This window comes from Trachemys scripta, chromosome 19 (assembly GCF_013100865.1).
Source record: "Trachemys scripta elegans isolate TJP31775 chromosome 19, CAS_Tse_1.0, whole genome shotgun sequence".
In the NCBI taxonomy this organism is placed as follows: Eukaryota; Metazoa; Chordata; order Testudines; family Emydidae; genus Trachemys; species Trachemys scripta.
The window spans coordinates 12887389-12904661 of record NC_048316.1 but is presented as its reverse complement, the minus strand read 5'-3'; the positions used below and the strand labels follow the sequence as shown (position 1 = coordinate 12904661).

Below are 17273 nucleotides of genomic sequence, written 5' to 3'. Positions count from 1 at the left end.
GTGCTATGACCCTTTTAAAATAAGAAGGGTGTCTTCCAGTTGTCCCCAGGAATAATTACGCCACTGTTGCATGACCACAAAGTTCAGAATCCAACACATTCAACCGTATCTATATTTACTAATGTTCATGTTCAGCCTACATCACCCCAGTTACTTGCTCATGTCCACTTCATCCATCTGGTTCAAAACATTCTTTTCTCCTTTGCCTACTGCTGTTCCTAACGTCTCACATTCTGTGATGTATTTACCAACTCCCAGCTGGCCCCAGCTTGTCTCTGAAACTATCCAGTTACCCCAGACATCTGATAAAGCTAACTGCCCTCCACCCCAGTTTCCTCCACCCCATGCCCGCCGACCAAAACCATCAGCAAACCCCAACCATTGAGCTTACCCTTATCTTCTCCCTTCCTGGACAGTCTCTGAAACCCATCCTACTCCACCTTCTGCAGCTCTTCAATACAACAATCAAAGTAATATTAAAGGTAATTTGATCTAACTTTATTCTGCTCTCTTGTGGGAAGATTGTATTTATCAAACATTAAACCTTAATACAGATCCTAGTTGAATGAGTTACCCCGGTAGTGACAATACCATCAAAATCAATTTGAAAGGTTTAAAATTCATAATAATTTATATCATTACTTCTGTTACTGAAAGCCAACTAATATAAACTGTGTCCCCGAAATTAAAAACCTAAAACAGTCATATTTTCACACATACACAAACATTTCTGGATTGTAAATCTTAAATAAATATACTGAATGATTTCTAAGCTATTTACTAATTTTTCTTGAAAATCACCTGTTGGGTGTAATCACAGACAATTATTAACCACCTTTAATATTTTAGTTTTCTACATTCAAGGTATTTTCATTGTTTTTAAAAACAGCTGTAACCTCTTTAGTATTATTAAGGCTTATTACCCTTATTTTTGGGTAAGATTCTATCTCTGTTTTTCTTTGAGCTACTGAGAGCTTTGATTGGTATCAGGTCATTTTAAATACTTCACCCTCTGTGTATTGTACTGTATCTATGTATTATAAATATGTTCATTATATTTTATTCAGCATGTCGAATATTCTCTGATAGCAGGGGATTTATGCTTATTGCAAATAATGAGCACTGAGATTTCAGGGTCTCAGAATATTGAATAATCATCTTCTTGGTATCATTTTTCTATGTAGGTTATCACCTTGTGATGGGGTAGGCCTCCATACTCACCCTGATGGGGTAAACGTAGGCCAGATGGGCCAAGTAACCCATTAGTCTGCAAACAGGGCCAGCGGGGAGAGGAGAGCCCTAATAAAGGGAAGCACACCTGTGCAAGAACAGGTGGGGCGTCTATAAAACCAAGGAAACTGCAGGGAGGAAGGCTGCAATTTTTCTCCCTGGGCAAGGGTGAGAAAGGGATTGGGATTACTAAGAAAGAGTTTATGTAGCAGATTCAGGAGGTAGGGGTTTGGCTAGAAGGGTGGAGAATGCAAACCTAGGACAGGCTAGGCAGAAAGCATTCCAGGGGAGTGGCAGGAAGGTTCATGGTAGTACAGACCTTAGCTGCTGGTGCCCCTGGGCTGGAAACCAGTGTAGGGATGGACCTGGATTCCCCAACCAGCCACTGAATGAGTGGCACAATCTGGGCAGTGAACTTGAAGACTGTCTGGGATCGTTCATTCTAGTCATTGCAGGAGTGGCACAGACAGGGCAGTGGACTTAAGGACTGCCTGGGCTGGGATGGAAGACTTTGAGAGTATCTCTGAAAGGGGAGGACTATTATGACTCAGTCTCCTCCTACCCCTCGAATCACCAGTCCTTTAAAATCAGTGTCTCTTGGGGTGTTCTGGATTTTCCAAGAGCTCAGACCATATTTGCTCCATCCACTTAGTCGTCTTCTTTCGTATGGCTTGGGGAGGTAGCAACGACTACAAATTTATATCTAGGTTTGTAGCCAGCACATTGCCACAGCAGTGAGCTGGTAATGTCCTTCAGGCCCCCCGCAAAAGACCAAAGGGGACACTCAGATATGATGTGCTCCATCGTTTGTGCCTGGTGACCAGGCACATCTCCCTTGTTAAAAATCCTAACGCGTTTTTTGCTTATCTGTCAGGGGCGGCTCTATGTATTTTGCCGCCCCAAGCACGGCAGTCATGCGGTTTTCGGCGGCACGCCTGCGGGAGGTCCGCCGGTCCCACACCTTTGGCGTACCTGCCACCAAATTGCCGCCGAAGCCGCAGGACTGGCGGACCTCTTGCAGGCATGCTGCCGAAGGCTGCCTGACTGCCACCCTCACGGACCGGCAGGGCGCCCCCCGCGGCTTGCCGCCCCAGGCACACGCTTGGTGCGCTGGTGCCTGGAGCTGCCCCTGTTATCCGTCATTCTCTCCTGGATATAGACCATTTGAATGTTGCCAGTTCCTTTATCCCAGCTCTATCTTTCTCTGCCATGGCATGGTACAGTGTTCACGGATCCATTCTTTTGATCAGAAATTGCTTTCTGCTTTGGATAATAAAGTGATACGTCCTCTTTACAGTGGCTGATCAAAAAGTACATTCGTGGGAAGTCAACCATTTATTTATTTTTAAAATGCTGTTTTTGAAACCGAGGTAAAAGCCTCTTCCTGATGGGTGGCTCTTTAATACAGAAGTTTGAGTCTAAACAACTTTACTTTATGCAACATCTCTGTGGAGCAGGAGCATACCATTTGAGTATTGCTCTGATTAGACACACTAACCCTGTCTCCTACCTCCTGGCACAAGGTGGTTTCATTTACCTTTGAAACTCATAACGGCATCTAGCTCCTGATTAAATATTGTTCATATTTTATGGCTTTATAACTTGCACTGCTCTGCTCTCCACAAGCTGATCCCCTCCTTTCCTCTTCTTTCCTTCCACCATCTTTTCTTTGCCTGCATCCCCAGATCCAGCCCCTGTATTCAGTTCTCTATGCCTTACAGCATTTGCTTTGGATTCAGCCTCCATCAGATTTAGACTTCTCTGCAGCCAGCTACAGAATCAACTCCCCAGGAGTCACCATTTCACTTTTCCCTCCCCTCCCCTGCAATTCATCCCCCACACCATTACCTCCAGATTCAGCCCCAGGTCTGTTCAGTTTCCCAGCCCTAGTGTTTTCTCCCATCCCCTGGGCAGCACTGCACAAATCTCTCCCTGGAAGACCAGCTGAGTAGCAGAAGGAGGGGAATCTTAAGCTCCTCCAGCTGCACTTGTCACAAGCAGCCAGAAACAGCAGCCACGGGGTGGGGGCAGCCCCATAGCCAGTATTTCAGAGCTGAGCAAAGATCATTGAAATCTGAGAGTTTCCTGTAATTTCTGTGGCCACTCAGAGGTATCACTTTGGGAAAGGAATGCAAGGCGCCCAGATCTGAAGAATGGGGGAGGGGGGTATTTTTGTTTTTTGAGGGGTGGTGGTTATAAGTCTTTTATAAAGTTTACTACATTTTTCATTGCTCTCTTTCCACATGGAAATGAAATATACCCATAGTCAATTAGGAATAGTGCTCCATGGAATCCATTCTCTAAATGGTACCAAGTCACCGGAATGCCATTGTCCTCCAATCTTTTCTTGTACAACAGTCCATCATCCCTGACCACATCGTACTCGCAGGTCAAGATGAAAGTCTCTGGGAGCTGGCGAACAATGGCATCTTCAGCTAAGAGTGGGGAAAAGGTGGTCTCAAAAACTGGTTTGGCCAAAGTGTAAAGTTCTTCTGAATATGTAGCAGATGCAGATGGTTTGTAGCCTCTGATCTTAAATTCCATGGGGATATTGTCTGGACTCAGCCATTTGCTAAACTTCAGTTTCAAATCCTCAGGCACATGGGAACCTTCTAGGATACCTTTCATCAGTGACAAGTCCTGATTGAGATACTGCATACCAAGTGTAATGGTCCGTTTCTTTAACAAGAGGGGGACTGAACCATTTTGCTGATATGAAGGCAAATTAAAGTCCACAGCTTGGAGAAATGGATAGAGCAGGATCTGGGCTCGTGCCTTTGGGAGGTCTGTTCTACTCACCAGGGTTTGGCAAACAGCAGCAGCGAGTGTACCTCCACTGCTGTCTCCACAGATGATAATACGGGTGGGATCCACCCCATAGTCTTCTGCTGTCGTCATAAAATGTACCGTGGCAGTAAGACAGTCCAAGAACTGGGTTGGATATGGGTGCTCAGGAGCCAAACGATACCTAAAGTATCAATGACAGTGGTTTAATATCATCATATCTATGGGTAGTGTCATCTTCTCTTCCAAGTACCTTTTAAAGTTAGAAAAATATATGTTTATTATTTCTTATGTAGGTATTTAAAATTCTGCTTTGTAGAATAGCTTCAGGAGTCACCCATCCTTTTTAATTACGTTTTAGACAACTGTAGACACATCATCTGACTGTGTGGTACTGAAGCATTCTGGAGTATGTACCAGTAATCAGCTTTTCTGCTTTTAGGTTTGCAATAAAGTCTAATACGTCCCCGAGTACATATGTGAGAATAGAGATTTATCAAATAAACACTGAAAGTGATAATTCCTGACACAAAAAATAGTAAATCTTTATTTACAAAGGGAGCCAATAGGCGCTAAGGATTCCGCACGGTTGTTAGCTCAATTCCAATAGCCCAGGATTAAGGGAACAGATAGTGCCATTTTTAATATACTTCAAGGGAACAACTTTTTGTCCTTTTTTAGGAGTAAAGAAATTGGGAGATAAAATTTCCCTTAAAGAAACACACAGTATCAGGAAACATAAAAACATTAACCCACAAACACACTACACAGGGTAGTCAGCAACAATCAGCATTCATTTTAACAGCTCCACTAATATGGATGGTTGACATATACATAGAAGGGTTGGAATATACAGATTAATATTCATTGTGGTTATGTCTTTTTGTTAGCAACTTATGATGCACTCTTGATTAGCCAAAGGTCTCAGGACACCGAAAACATTTGTTAATCAGGGAAGCTAGTCAGACAGTCTGTTGAATACAGACCGCAAAGTCTTTTGCTTGCTTTTTTCTCTGATTGTCCTGGAGCAGCCATCTTCTATCAGGTTATCAGGACTAAAGCAATTTAGCTAGAGATCTTTAGTTACAACATGATGAATGCTGATGAATTGAAGCGTTTAGGGAGGCCACTTTCCTCATTCATTACACCGACATAATTTCCCTGAAAATCTCAGTGATCCATAACAGGGTCATGTGCTTTGACTTTAGCATTTGGGGGATAACTAGCAGGGAGGTTTTTAAAGGTCTGTTCTATCTGTAAACGGTTTTTTAATAGGTAAGGGACAGCAGATGGCTCTCCAGAATATGTAGAATAATTCCAGGGTTTGGTAGGATCAATAATGTTTCTTCCTGTGTGCTTCAAATGACTTCCTCTTACAGCCCTTTGCATCGGCTCTCAGTGGAGGGGACCACGTTTTAAATAAAAGGGAGTTGGATAACTGCAACTCAAATCATTCAGCCGTTATATTTTTTTTAATGGTTTGGGTATGTTTTTGAAAACAGCTTCCAAGCTTGAGCTTTTAATAGTGGATGCCAATATAAACAGATATTATTTAGGTGCGTACCAGGGCAGTGGCTGTTTGTTGATAACTAATACTGGAACGAAGTAAGCCAGCCCTTCACAAAAAACAGTCAGTGCTGGGGGATGGAAGGAGAGGCACAACTTCCCTTCCTGCCCCCACGCGCACGACCCTTCTTATCAGCCCTACACAGAAGCTCCCAATTCTGCTGTAGTCTCTGTGGAGAGAGACAATGGCATGCTTTGCAGTGGGTTATAAGAAGGGCTTGAGGACTCATTTGCCAAAGCTGCTCCCCTTCTCCAGGGGTGAAAGTAAGTCCAGTGACTTACCGGTACGCTGGGACCAGCTCTGGCCCCCGGAAGGGGCAGGGCCTAGGGCGGAAGGGGCGTGGCTGGGGAATATCTGGCTAGGCGGTAGTAACACTGCAAAGGATCTAGGTGTTCTAGTGGATCACAAAATGAGTGTGAGTCAACAATATGATGCAGTTGTGAAAAAGGTTAACATCATTCTGGGATGTATTAACAGCAGTGTTGTATGTAAGATAAGGAAAGTAATTGTCTTTCTCTACACAGCACTGGAGAGATCTCAGCTGGAGTACTGTGTCCAATTCTGGGCATCATAGTTTAGGAAAGATGTGGACAAATTGGAGAGAATCCAGAGAGAGGCAACAAAAATGATAAACGGTTTAGAAAGCTCTTGGAGGCCAATATCATCGAATTGTGTCCATACTACCCCCAAATTTGACCCGGCGATGTCAATTTCAGCGCTAATCCCCTCGGGGAGGAGTACAGAAATCGATGTTAAGAGCCCTTTAAGTCAACAAAAATGGCTTCATCGTGTGGACGGGTGCAGGGTTAAATCAATCTAACGCTGCTAAATTCGACCTAAACTCGTAGTGTAGACCAGGGCTGAGAGGGGGTGTCTCACGGACATATACACCTGGAAGCTGACCCATCGTAAATGGTTCCCACATAATGCAACTGAAAAAAAAATCACTTACCCAACACACACAACCACTGAGTTGCTTCTCCTGGCAATAAAACGGCATACTCTTTCATACATGCCTGCAACACAAACATTCTCAATGGAGTTGTATTAATGTCTTCAAGATATTCAATTCTATATCCTTACAAAATTAGAAGAAAATTCACATGGGTGTTCATTTTTGATGAGGGACTCATGATCTTACAGGAGGTTTAGGGGGGTTTATGTGACTTGGAATTCTGCTCATCCCTGGTTTACTAATCCAGAGAGTCTTAGTGTGTTCAGTATGTGGCAAAGGGGCCTCTCAGGTTTTTCACTGGGAGTTGTGTGCATTGGGGCAGAAGTATCCAAACACCATACTCAAAATACTCCTCAATGCCTCTTTGAGTGAGTCAAGGTGTGAAAGTAATGTCACTTAAAAAAAGAGTCAGACTCTCTGGAATCTGTATCTCCTTCATACTAATGAGCCTGCATTGGATTTCGCCTGTCCTTGGCCTTGACACTACTAGATTTTGTGGGGGGAGTGCCACAGAGATGAACTCTCCCACCATTTTGTTAACATCTGTGGGAGCCCTAGTGAGGACAGGACACCAATGTTGATTCACATTTCTACCTTCACGTTATGTAAACCAGCCCAGTGGGATGTTGGACAAAGACATCACCGGTACTACTAGCAGGGCCACATCCAGGGTAATGCAATGGCGGGATTTTCCTAAGGGGCAAGTGTGGTATTTTCTTTCACACAGAGAGAACTACCTCAGACCTCACTACTTTCCACTGCAAGGGCAAGACACTTTTTTAAAAAAGCTTGTCTCTACTAGTATAAACACACAGCATGTGCATATACATGCATATATAAAATAAATCTTATCTTAATTTGTTTATAATTGTTCATGCAGCTTTTTTCCTGTGGTAAGGAAGAACAACACATGACAGATACCAGGAACATTGTATAATACACTTCTGGGAGGTGCTTGCATGGCCACAGTGATGAGCAACAGATAAGAACCAGAATAGAATATAGTAAAAAAGAAGTGGTGTGTAGAATGAAAAAAGGGAGGGGAAAGGAAACTTGCAAGGGAAAGAGAGTGAAAAGGAGTGCTGTAAAAGAGTCAATAATGAGTGTGGGATATAGACTGAATGATAAGGCAGGAAGGAAGGGATGAGTGAATGAAATGGTAGCTGGAATGGTAGGGTAGACATGTAGAAAGAGAGGGCGAGAAAAGGAGTGCAAGAAACTGCATCCATAGATTTTTAAATCTGAGTTAAGGCCGTCATTTGTTCCACGTATGGAAAACAAATGAGAAGGAACGTTGTCTGGGGGCCAGTTTCATGGAAATGTAGTAATTGTCCCTTCCACAGGTCCTCAGAATAGACCGGGCCTTTATTCCAAAAGCCACGACAACATCTTAACACAGATCTTAGGAAATGTCTCGGCTGTCTATTTGTCCGAAACAAAAGAAAGAGATGATGGAATAGTGCAAATTGGATATTGGAAGGGAAGATAAGTGCATCTCAATTGCACATTCAGGAATTGAGCAGCTTTGTTAGCCAAATCCTCTGAGGCATCCCCTGTCACAGGGCTTAAAACTTGCACCAAGGAAGCATATAATGACAAAATGGGCTACCCCTTCAAAAGGGATTATTATAGCTCAGAGGAATAATAGATGTCTGATGAGGACATGTGTAAAGTTTCTATCTGTTTTAATACCTCCTTTTGCAGACACTACTAGAGCTGAGTAAATAATTGTTTGTTTTCAAGTCAGTGGCTGAACTGAAAAAGCCAAATATTTTGTTTTGGTTCAACCCAAAACATATTTTTTTTTTATGATTTGGGGTTTTCATTTAGATCTTGGGTGCCTTTACCCTTTTTGCTTTATTTAGATCTAGCTACATTTCTAATCAAAACTTTGTTTCAAACCAAAAGGTCAAAACACTTCATTTAGAAACTGTTGAAACAAAACTTTGTCTTAAAAAAAAAAAAACACTTTTTCATAGAAACTATTCACTGAATTCACTCCCAATTCAAGAATAGTTTTGGTAAACCCCAAACTGCATTTTTCTTTGAATAAACTATGCTTCTGAAAAAAATCACCCCACTCTAATTACAGCATCCAACACTCAGCCTGCATATAGGCCAAGATTTCCCAAAGAGAGGAGTGATCTTAGATGCCTCAATTTTTTCCCAATGTGAGATGCCTTTAAAGGGCCCTGATTTTTTTAAAGGGTGGGTACTCAGCACCTACTGAAATCCAGATACCTTATGATGTCTCAGATTGGGCAACCAAAAATATGTCTAAGGGATTATTGTTATCATGGGAGATTTTTCAAAGGTACAAAGGACATTTCGGTGCTATAATTATTAACGAAGTTACTGATCTCGAAGACTTCCAGCCTGGGAGCAGTTTGCCTAGCTGTGGCCAAAGCTCCAATTTTTCTGTCTCCAATAGCAACAGTGAAAGGGAAAAGTAAAGTAATTCTTATGAATGGTCAGAGAACAGAAATCCAAGGATAAGTACAAATTTTCATAGAAGGGAATGCTTAGCGGCATAAATACCGGCCAGTCTGACTAAAAATATGTAACTTTTAAGTTTGGTTATCATTCTTAATTTATTTTTTAAATTCTTAATTGCAGTCGTTCTTAATTATCATGTAGGAACTATCATAATAGAAGGAATTAGATAATACTTCATATTTATCATAGTTCTTAATTTCTTTAAACTTCTTACCTATGCTTCCAATCTGGCCAACTCCTCCGTGAAGGTAAAGGACTCCTCTCCTTTGTCCAGCAGATGGCACTTTCGGGTGGTAAACCCTCACTGACACCTTTGCAAACTTCAAGTCCTCGATGAAGAGATTAGCATTATCCTTCCAAGGTGGTATTCCATACAAGAAGGTCCTGATGAGGTAAACCTCCTTACAGATGCCCAGTTTCTCCAAAATCCTTCCCTGTTTATAGGGAGACAGAGACCAAAAATTAGTTCCCTGTCAATTTCAGAGTAGCAGCCGTGTTAGTCTGTATCCGCACTCCTGTTCTTTTCCCTGTCAATGTGCTTCAGCTATACCTTGGAGGGTGAACAGGGAACTGTCTCCATAACCAATTCAAACTTCGGGGTCTGTGCCGAAGCTGCCATCGAAGGGCCCTGTTGTGATGGTAACGTGGTCACTCCTTCATTCCGAAGTAGATTCAGACAACTAACTTGTTTCACATGTGCTACCAATTATCCTTCATATTAGTAATCAAAAAGTTGTAATGATAACTCTGGCTGGCTTTGAATTGGTAACCTATAGCAAAGTTGAAATGCTCCTTCTCCCACTCCCAGTGCCCTGAGTCATGCCGTCCTTACCATTACAGAATTTTACTATAAGCCTAGTGTAGTTGACATCTTTGGCAGCTGGATAATCCAGACCTTCCTCAAATAAAAAGTATTATTTTCAGACTCTGTTACTAGGGTAGGAAATCAATGTTTCCCTCCCGCTTGCAATAATCTTCATCACACAAGCTAACACTTTGTTAAAATGGCAAAATCAGTTCTCTGCTCCCTCTCCAAATTCACAGCAATTCTGAAATTGCTTTAGAAATTTGAACACTAACAGACCTTCCTGGTTGATTGGCAATGATCCCAGGCTTGTGATGTCAACACTACCCAGTGCAACATGGAGCGGGGTTTTCCTTTTTATTTGGTAGCAATTTCCTGTTTACAACAGGAAACTTAGAAAGCCCAGACAAAACCTGCTAGGGTATCCTTGCCATGTCTCAAATGGGTTCATTTTTAGGATTCATAAAACATCTAGGATGAAAACCTGTCTCCATTGAAGTCAATGGCGAAACTCTTGTTGACTTCACTGGAGCCAGGATTACCCCCCTAAAATATATTGGGGTGTGTACGGTGCTCAGATGAGAAGCGCTATAGGAGGCACACATTTTTTATTTATTATACATTCACATACAATTGCATGTGGCTGAATTTAACCCATGGTATGGGGATCTATGGAACTGTTGGTGCACTCTGTGAATAGTGGCAAATATAGAATTATTGATGGTTTGTTTTTTAAATGGTTCTGTTACAAAGTAGAGACATGGTTTCTGCCCTGACCAGCATACAACTGAAATTTATCATGAGACAAAGGAAGGGACAGCAGGGACAACAATAGCAATAATTTTGTAGGAGTGATTTGGTTGAGGTAAGGGAGATATTTTGGGCAGGCTGGACCAGCGCTCTGGTTAGGCCTCAGCTGGAGTACTGTCTCGAGTTGTGGTCAGCAATGTATAAAAAGGATATAGAGAAACTGGAAAGGATCCAGGGGTGAGAGACAAAGATGATCAAAGGGACGGAACGCAAGCCCTGTGAGCAAATGCTGAAGGAACTGGGTATGTTTAGCTTGGAAAAGAGGAGATTAAGGGGGACGACAACGTGGTAGCAGTCTTCAAATACTTGAAAGGTTGCCATAAAAAAAGAGATGGAGAAAAGTTGTTCTCTCTTGCCACAGAGGGCAGGACAAGAGGCAATGGGTTCAAACTACAGCAAAGCTGATGTAGATTACATCTCAGGAAAAACTTCCTAACTGTAAGAACAGCAGGACAATGGAACAGACACCTAGGGAGGTTGTGGAAGCTCCTTCACTGGAGGTTTTCAAAAGGAGGCTGGAGCCATCTGTCTTGGGTGGTTTAGACGCAACAAATCCTGCATCTTAACAGGGGGTGTGACTAAATGACCCTTGTGGTCTCTTCTAACCGTATGGGTCTTTGATTCTAAAGAAAGGAGAAGCATGGGGAAGTACAGATCCAACCTCTCAGCTAAATGCTGGAGAGCTCTCACTTCCTCTGTCTATCTTGGTGAAACCCCGCTCAACCTCTGTGGCCGGTAAGGAAAGGACTCATCATGTTGAATAACTCTGAAGGGGACACAGCATGAGGAGCCAGGGTTTAATTTGTTTCCATCCCAACGGATAGAGCAACAATAGCGCCACTCTGGAGTCAACTGCCCCTTCCAGCGGCCAGTCTGTGGGGGCTTTTTAAAAATGGTCAATTCGATCTTTTCTAAAACTGGGCAGGAGCAGACAGGGATATTTCCTCTTGTCTGAGGCACACGGGGTGTGTTTCTTCGACAGTCAGAGGGTGTGACTGCCACTCAAGTGGACATACCCGAGCAATCTTTAATCTAACTATCTTGGGTCCTCGAACAGTGAAGCTGTGGCCACACAAGGCTCAGCGTGGGCTAGCCCAGCGAGGAATTTCCCAGGGTTCCATGGGGGTGGGGGTGTTGCACAGCCTGCCATGAAGCTTGAGCTGTTGAGGCTTTGATGTTCTGTAACCCAAACTAGCCAGATTAAAACTAGCCCAGGTGGAATGTCAGCTGGAACCGAAGTTACACCCTGTTACTGCAGGATAGATATAACCACAGCACCCCCTGATTTGATCTAGACAAGGGTGGAGTGGCTTCAGTACTGTGCTACATGACTTCAGACTCATCAAGAGTTTATTAGTCTGGCTAATCACAGCTCAAACTAGGGTGAGAATAAAGGAAATCTCCCTCACATTGTCCTGCAGAGCCCCAGGTGCCTACCTCACAAGTTATGTGAAATATTCTTCACAGTCAGTGCTAAAGTGACTAATTGCTTCTGGTTAGCAACAACAAAGTATTGTTATCGCAGACGTCATCAGGTGGTGCTGTTCCACGTTGTCTTCCAAAAAAAGAATGAGGAGTATTTATGGAGTACTCCTCATTCTTTTTGCTGATACAGAATACCGCGGCTACCACTCTGAAGATTGTCTTCCGAGTTCTTTCTCTTAGAGAGTGAACAAGTTTTTAGTCTTGGAAGAAATTCATGTGTTGTTGCCAGTTCTTGGTTATACTAGGTTCAGTGAGTAGAAACTGTCGGAACAGCAGGAGAGTTTTGCTTTCTGCCTTAGCCCTGGTCTACACTGTTGCAGGGTGGGCGCTAACATTTTGGGGGCGGCGACCGCAGCGGCTGGATCTTCAGCCACCCTGGTTGTCATCGGTATTTCGGGGGCAGGACCTTCCGCCGCCTCTGTGGGAGGCGGTGTTTCAGGGGCGGGACCTTCCACTGCCTCGGGCGGCAAAAAAGCTGGCGGTGCTCCTGCACTAGTGGGTGGGATCGATCTAAGTTATGCAACTTCAGCTACGTGAATAACATAGCTGAAGTCGACATACTTAAATCGACTTACCGTGGTGTCTTCACTGCAGTGAGTCAACTGCTGCCACTCCCCCGTCGACTCTGCCTGCGTCTCTCGCGGCGCTGGAGTACAGGAGTCGACGGGAGAGTGCTCGGGGGTTGTTTTATCGTTCTAGTCTAGATGTGATAAATCAATCCCCGCTGGATCGATCGCTGCCCGCCAATCCAGCGGGTAGTGTAGACATACCCTAAGTCTCTGATTAGAGTCCATTCTTAAGGTAGATTTTACTCTCTGAGATCGGGCATTTGTGTTGGGCTGAGATTCCTGAAAGAAGGGATTGCCTGCATCTCTGATCCAGGACTGATAAATGTGTAAAAGCAAGTTACAGTTAGAGTATATCCATACTCTGTATCATTGACTTTTTCCCCTTCACTGGGGAGCTGACCTGGAAGGCCACAAAATCTGCTACCGCTTGGTAGTGAGGTGACCCTGCTTGTCAGAAGAGGAACATCAGTATTGGAAGAAGGGGCAACAAACCTGATTTACTTCTAACAGCATGTTAAGGTCTGTAGTCAAGAAGCCTTTTACAATTTAACAGCTTTATTAAACCAACAAGCTTATGAACATTTTCTTATATGCAATAGATGGTGTGCTTTAAATTAACTATCTAAATACACAACGCACATTACCTAACAAAACAACAACAGCAAGGAAGTAAAAAACAGAGCTACCTTCCAGTTTGTGCCATCTACTTCTCCATTTGTTGATATACAATTCGGCACTACCACAATTACCATAATCAGCTGTAACCCATAAGGATGCCAGCCTCCGACTCTGAAATGTTGCAACAAGTGTAACACAGAGAGTTTCCAGGGAAGCGTATAAGCTGTCATCAAGTCTTAACATGCTAAAAGCATGAGCTAGCATCTTGATATCTGCCTATAAATGGCCTATCTTCATCCATTTTAATTCCTACATTAGTAACTCATGAGTTGGCATGGTTTTGAATGTGTCACCTGTTGCAACACCTAATCAAAAAACACATGCAATTTTCTGGTGGAGCTGACTGCAGCCATCTCTTTCTTGCCAATAGCTATGGCAATGGGAGATGTATTCTCAAATTTCATAAGAATTGCAAGCTAGCATAAAAAAAAAGCTGAATGACAAGTCAATTGTGACCTCATTTCACAAGTTTGTCCTGCTCAAAGATTCCTCCCACAATCAACACAAATGGTGTAGCATGCGATCCACAGTAGACACTCAAGCTGAAACAGTGAAAAACAGATCCCATTGGCAACAATAGGCAGCGGTGGAGATTTGCAGCCCTATGGAGGAAGGGTTATGGTTGTGCTTCGTAGAATGTGGTGTACAGCAGCTGTAGTGGTAAGATGTGTATCTGTGGGTGGAAGGATAGGGAATGGGTACTCTTAGCTCATTTAACTTTTCAGGCGGGGGGACAATAAGGGACAAGTTGTTTTTAAGTGTGTATTTCAAAATTTGGAAAGGCGCTTATCTGAGAGATGGGCGTGAGTAAAGCTGGTGCTTGTAAGGGCTGTATCTTTAGCTTAGAAAGGTTCCGGAAAAAAAAAAAAAGGTGAGGTTCCCCAGGCCACATTTCTTAAAGGGACCATTTAAAATTAATTTTAGGGCAAGTCTACACTGCAAACTGGAGGGCGTGGTTCCCAGCACAAGGAGACATTCTGGGATTATTTAGTCTGGAATTATTTAGTCTGCAGAAGAGAAGAATAAGGGGGGATTTGATAGCTGCTTTCAACTACCTGAAAGGGGGTTCCGAAGAGGATGGATCTAGACTGTTCTCAGTGGTAGCAGATGGCAGAACAAGGAGTAATGGTCTCAAGTTGCAGTGGGGGAGGTTTAGGTTGGATATTAGGAAAAACTTTTTCACTAGGAGGGTGGTGAAGCACTGGAATGGGTTCCCTAGGGAGGTGAGGGAATCTCCTTCCTTAGAGGTTTTTAAGGCCCAGCTTGACAAAGCCCTGGCTGGGATGATTTAGTTGGGGATTGGTCCTGCTTTGAGCAGGGGGTTGGATTAGATGACCTTCCGTGAGGTCCCTTCCAATCCTGATATTCTATGATTCTTTTGCTAGCTCTCCTTGAGCCAGTGTGCAAGAACTAGAGAGGTTGGGCTAGTCACCCCAAGTATGGGCGAAGAGGTGTGTCCTCAGGGCTGCTAGCCATCTTGTAATTTGCCTCACTATGGCTCCATTCTATCTGTAGCGTGCTATCCTGAGCGCTAGTCAGGGCCGGCTCCAGGCACCAGCTGAGCAAGCTGGTGCTTAGGGCGGCAGATTGTTGGAGGCGGCATTCTGCCCAATCGTAGGGCGGCATGGCCGCTTTTTTTTTTTTTTTTTTCTTGTTCCGCTCCAGCTGCCCTGTAGGGGGCGGCGACACGGAGAACCAGAGCACTCTGCAGGGCAGTCCTCTTCCTTCCCTCCCCCTGACCGGAGCGGAGCCCTCCCGGCAGGCGGCAGGAGGCGGCGCAGCGGGAGGGGCCGCGTGGCAGCGCCCCTGGTGTAGCCCTGGCCGCCCCCTTCTCTCTCTCTCCCGCCAGCTCCCTCCCCTTCCCAGCCGGTCCCCCTGCACCCGCGCTCCAGCCGCGCGGCAGGTTTTTGTTTTGTTTTGTTTTTTGCTTTGCCATTCTGGCCGCCCCGGTTTTTTTTTTTTTTGCTTGGGGCGGCCAAAAAGCCAGAGCCGGCATGTATGTTTCCTCCCCTGGCAATCTCTCTCTCTCTCACACACACACACACACACACACACACACACACACACACACACACACACACACAGAGAGAGAGAGCTTGAAGTGTAGACTTACCCTTGGGTTATAAACTAATTAAAGATTTCCTTGAAAATCCTCAGAAAAGTCAATGCTGACTCAGAGGATGTGCTGTGAATTTGGCAAAGATACATTGTATTCGTCACACACACAAAAAGAGGTGGCTGAATCCCTGCTAAAAAACACAACATAAGCCTCACTGTGGAATCACAGCTGACAGCTCCTTACTACTGCTTTTAAGTAGAACTCTCTTCATAGCCGGATTCAGACCATGCCTAGCTCCTAAGCTGATGTAAATTGATGCAACTCCATTGACTTCAATCATATCTCTTGCCTCATTTTAACACTTCATATATTTATATATATACACACTATAGTCTTTCTTACACCTTGGACTGAAGAACTGCAGGTTGTGCTGCCCCTACTTGAAGTCTTTCTACTGTATTTGCATAAGCAACAGGTTTCACAGCCCTGCCCAGAGCTCCTACCTAGCACAGATTTTATCACTCTTTATACTTTTTCTAGAAAGGCTTTTGCCTAAACACTAAGAAATAATTCTCCCTCGCAACTACCCGTGAATGATGTTGCCTGGTGCTTTCTTCTCTTTACCTCCAAGAATTAACCCAGTTGACCGGGATCTTGTGCCAGCTCTTTACAATATATTTAAACGCTGACTCTTACAAACATTCACCTCTGTATTCGGAAACAACAATCAAACCCGAGTTTCAAACCAGATACACTCACCAGACCAAAGGCAAAGTTCACGACGTAATGAAGAATGTAAAGCTTTATGTGCTGATCCACTTCTCGAGGGATTTCAGCCTTTGGATGTTCATAGTAAAATGCCAATGCCACCAACAAGATAAAAGCAACAAGAAAAATTTCCAATGTGAATTCCATTTCACGGTGCTGAGAAGGATGGAACTAGGAACTGACTGCTCTCCTGCAGTTGTCTCCACAGCTAAAATCTCCAGTGGCAGGAACAAAAAATTCCCTCCACACCCCATCCTCCTACTCCTGGAAATACTCATAGGTAGGTGAAGATCTCACCACATCAGAAAAGGGGAAGGCTTGCATAAATGATTGTTTCATATTAGTAGATATAATGGCAACACACATTCTAGATGTGTTTTCCTACTGTGCCTATCATTATGGGATTAGTGCTTCTCTTGGCAAAGATATATTAGCTCTAACGAGAGACCTGAGATTTCTCTTCTCTCTCTCATATTGCAGTACTTCATTGCACTGATCTTGCATTTCTGTTCTTCTCTTCTCTCTTCCAGTCCTGGGAGCTGGCAGTCTGATTTCTTATACATTTTGCAACAATTTTATGGGAAGGCCAAGACATGTTATGTTTTCCTCAGATACAATCAGGCTTCTATTGTTCTTCAACTCCTGTGGGAAATTGTTTTACAGCCATCTTCAAGAGCACTCACAATTAGGTACTTCCTTACCTGTTTTCTCTTGTCTCTGATTGTGCAACCACACCCTTCTCTACCAATGATGCCAATCTCAACGGCCCATTTGTCAGCTTTGCCCACAAGTTTCTCTGCCCTGTCTTCCATGCTGCCCAATTCACATGAAACACTGATTTTTAAGGCCAGTACCTTCTCCTGCAAATCTCTCCTTAAGACCCACCTCTGCCATGGCGCCTATAAGAAATCATCAAGCTACTGATGGTTAGATCTAGTGAAAGTTGGGGGTACTTCAGTCATCTGCTTATAATAACTCACCAAAAGGCAAATATATAGAGAGCTGTTGAAAACTGTAAATGCTTTCCCTCTCCCTCAATCCTATGTATGCCTCTTGTGTGCTGAGAA

The 17273-nt window shown here is 43.7% G+C and overlaps 1 protein-coding gene across 1 annotated transcript; it reads right to left on the bottom strand.

The window, feature by feature from the left end:
* Positions 1 to 3013: 3013 nt before the first annotated feature.
* Positions 3014 to 16353, bottom strand: LOC117868065 (arylacetamide deacetylase-like 4). Its single transcript, XM_034753658.1, has 5 exons — positions 16198 to 16353; positions 12903 to 13016; positions 9247 to 9466; positions 6534 to 6597; positions 3014 to 4198 (listed from the first exon to the last, which is right to left on the bottom strand). The coding sequence occupies exons 1-5, from the start codon at positions 16351 to 16353 to the stop codon at positions 3424 to 3426; spliced, it is 1329 nt and encodes a 442-aa protein (XP_034609549.1). The 3' UTR covers positions 3014 to 3423.
* Between the last annotated feature and the right edge of the window lie 920 nt (positions 16354 to 17273).

What these genes read in the sequence shown, in the direction of transcription:
- LOC117868065 (XM_034753658.1), bottom strand. Translation starts at nt 16,353, where the DNA reads ATGGAATTCACATTGGAAATTTTTCTTGTTGCTTTTATCTTGTTGGTG. An exon ending in TGAACTTTGCCTTTGGTCTG is followed by an intron (nt 13,017 to 16,197) that starts GTGAGTGTATCT and finishes CACATTTATCAG; the next exon opens with TCCTGGATCAGAGATGCAGG. An exon ending in TCAGTGGTTGTGTGTGTTGG is followed by an intron (nt 4,199 to 6,533) that starts GTAAGTGATTTT and finishes TTGATACTTTAG; the next exon opens with GTATCGTTTGGCTCCTGAGC.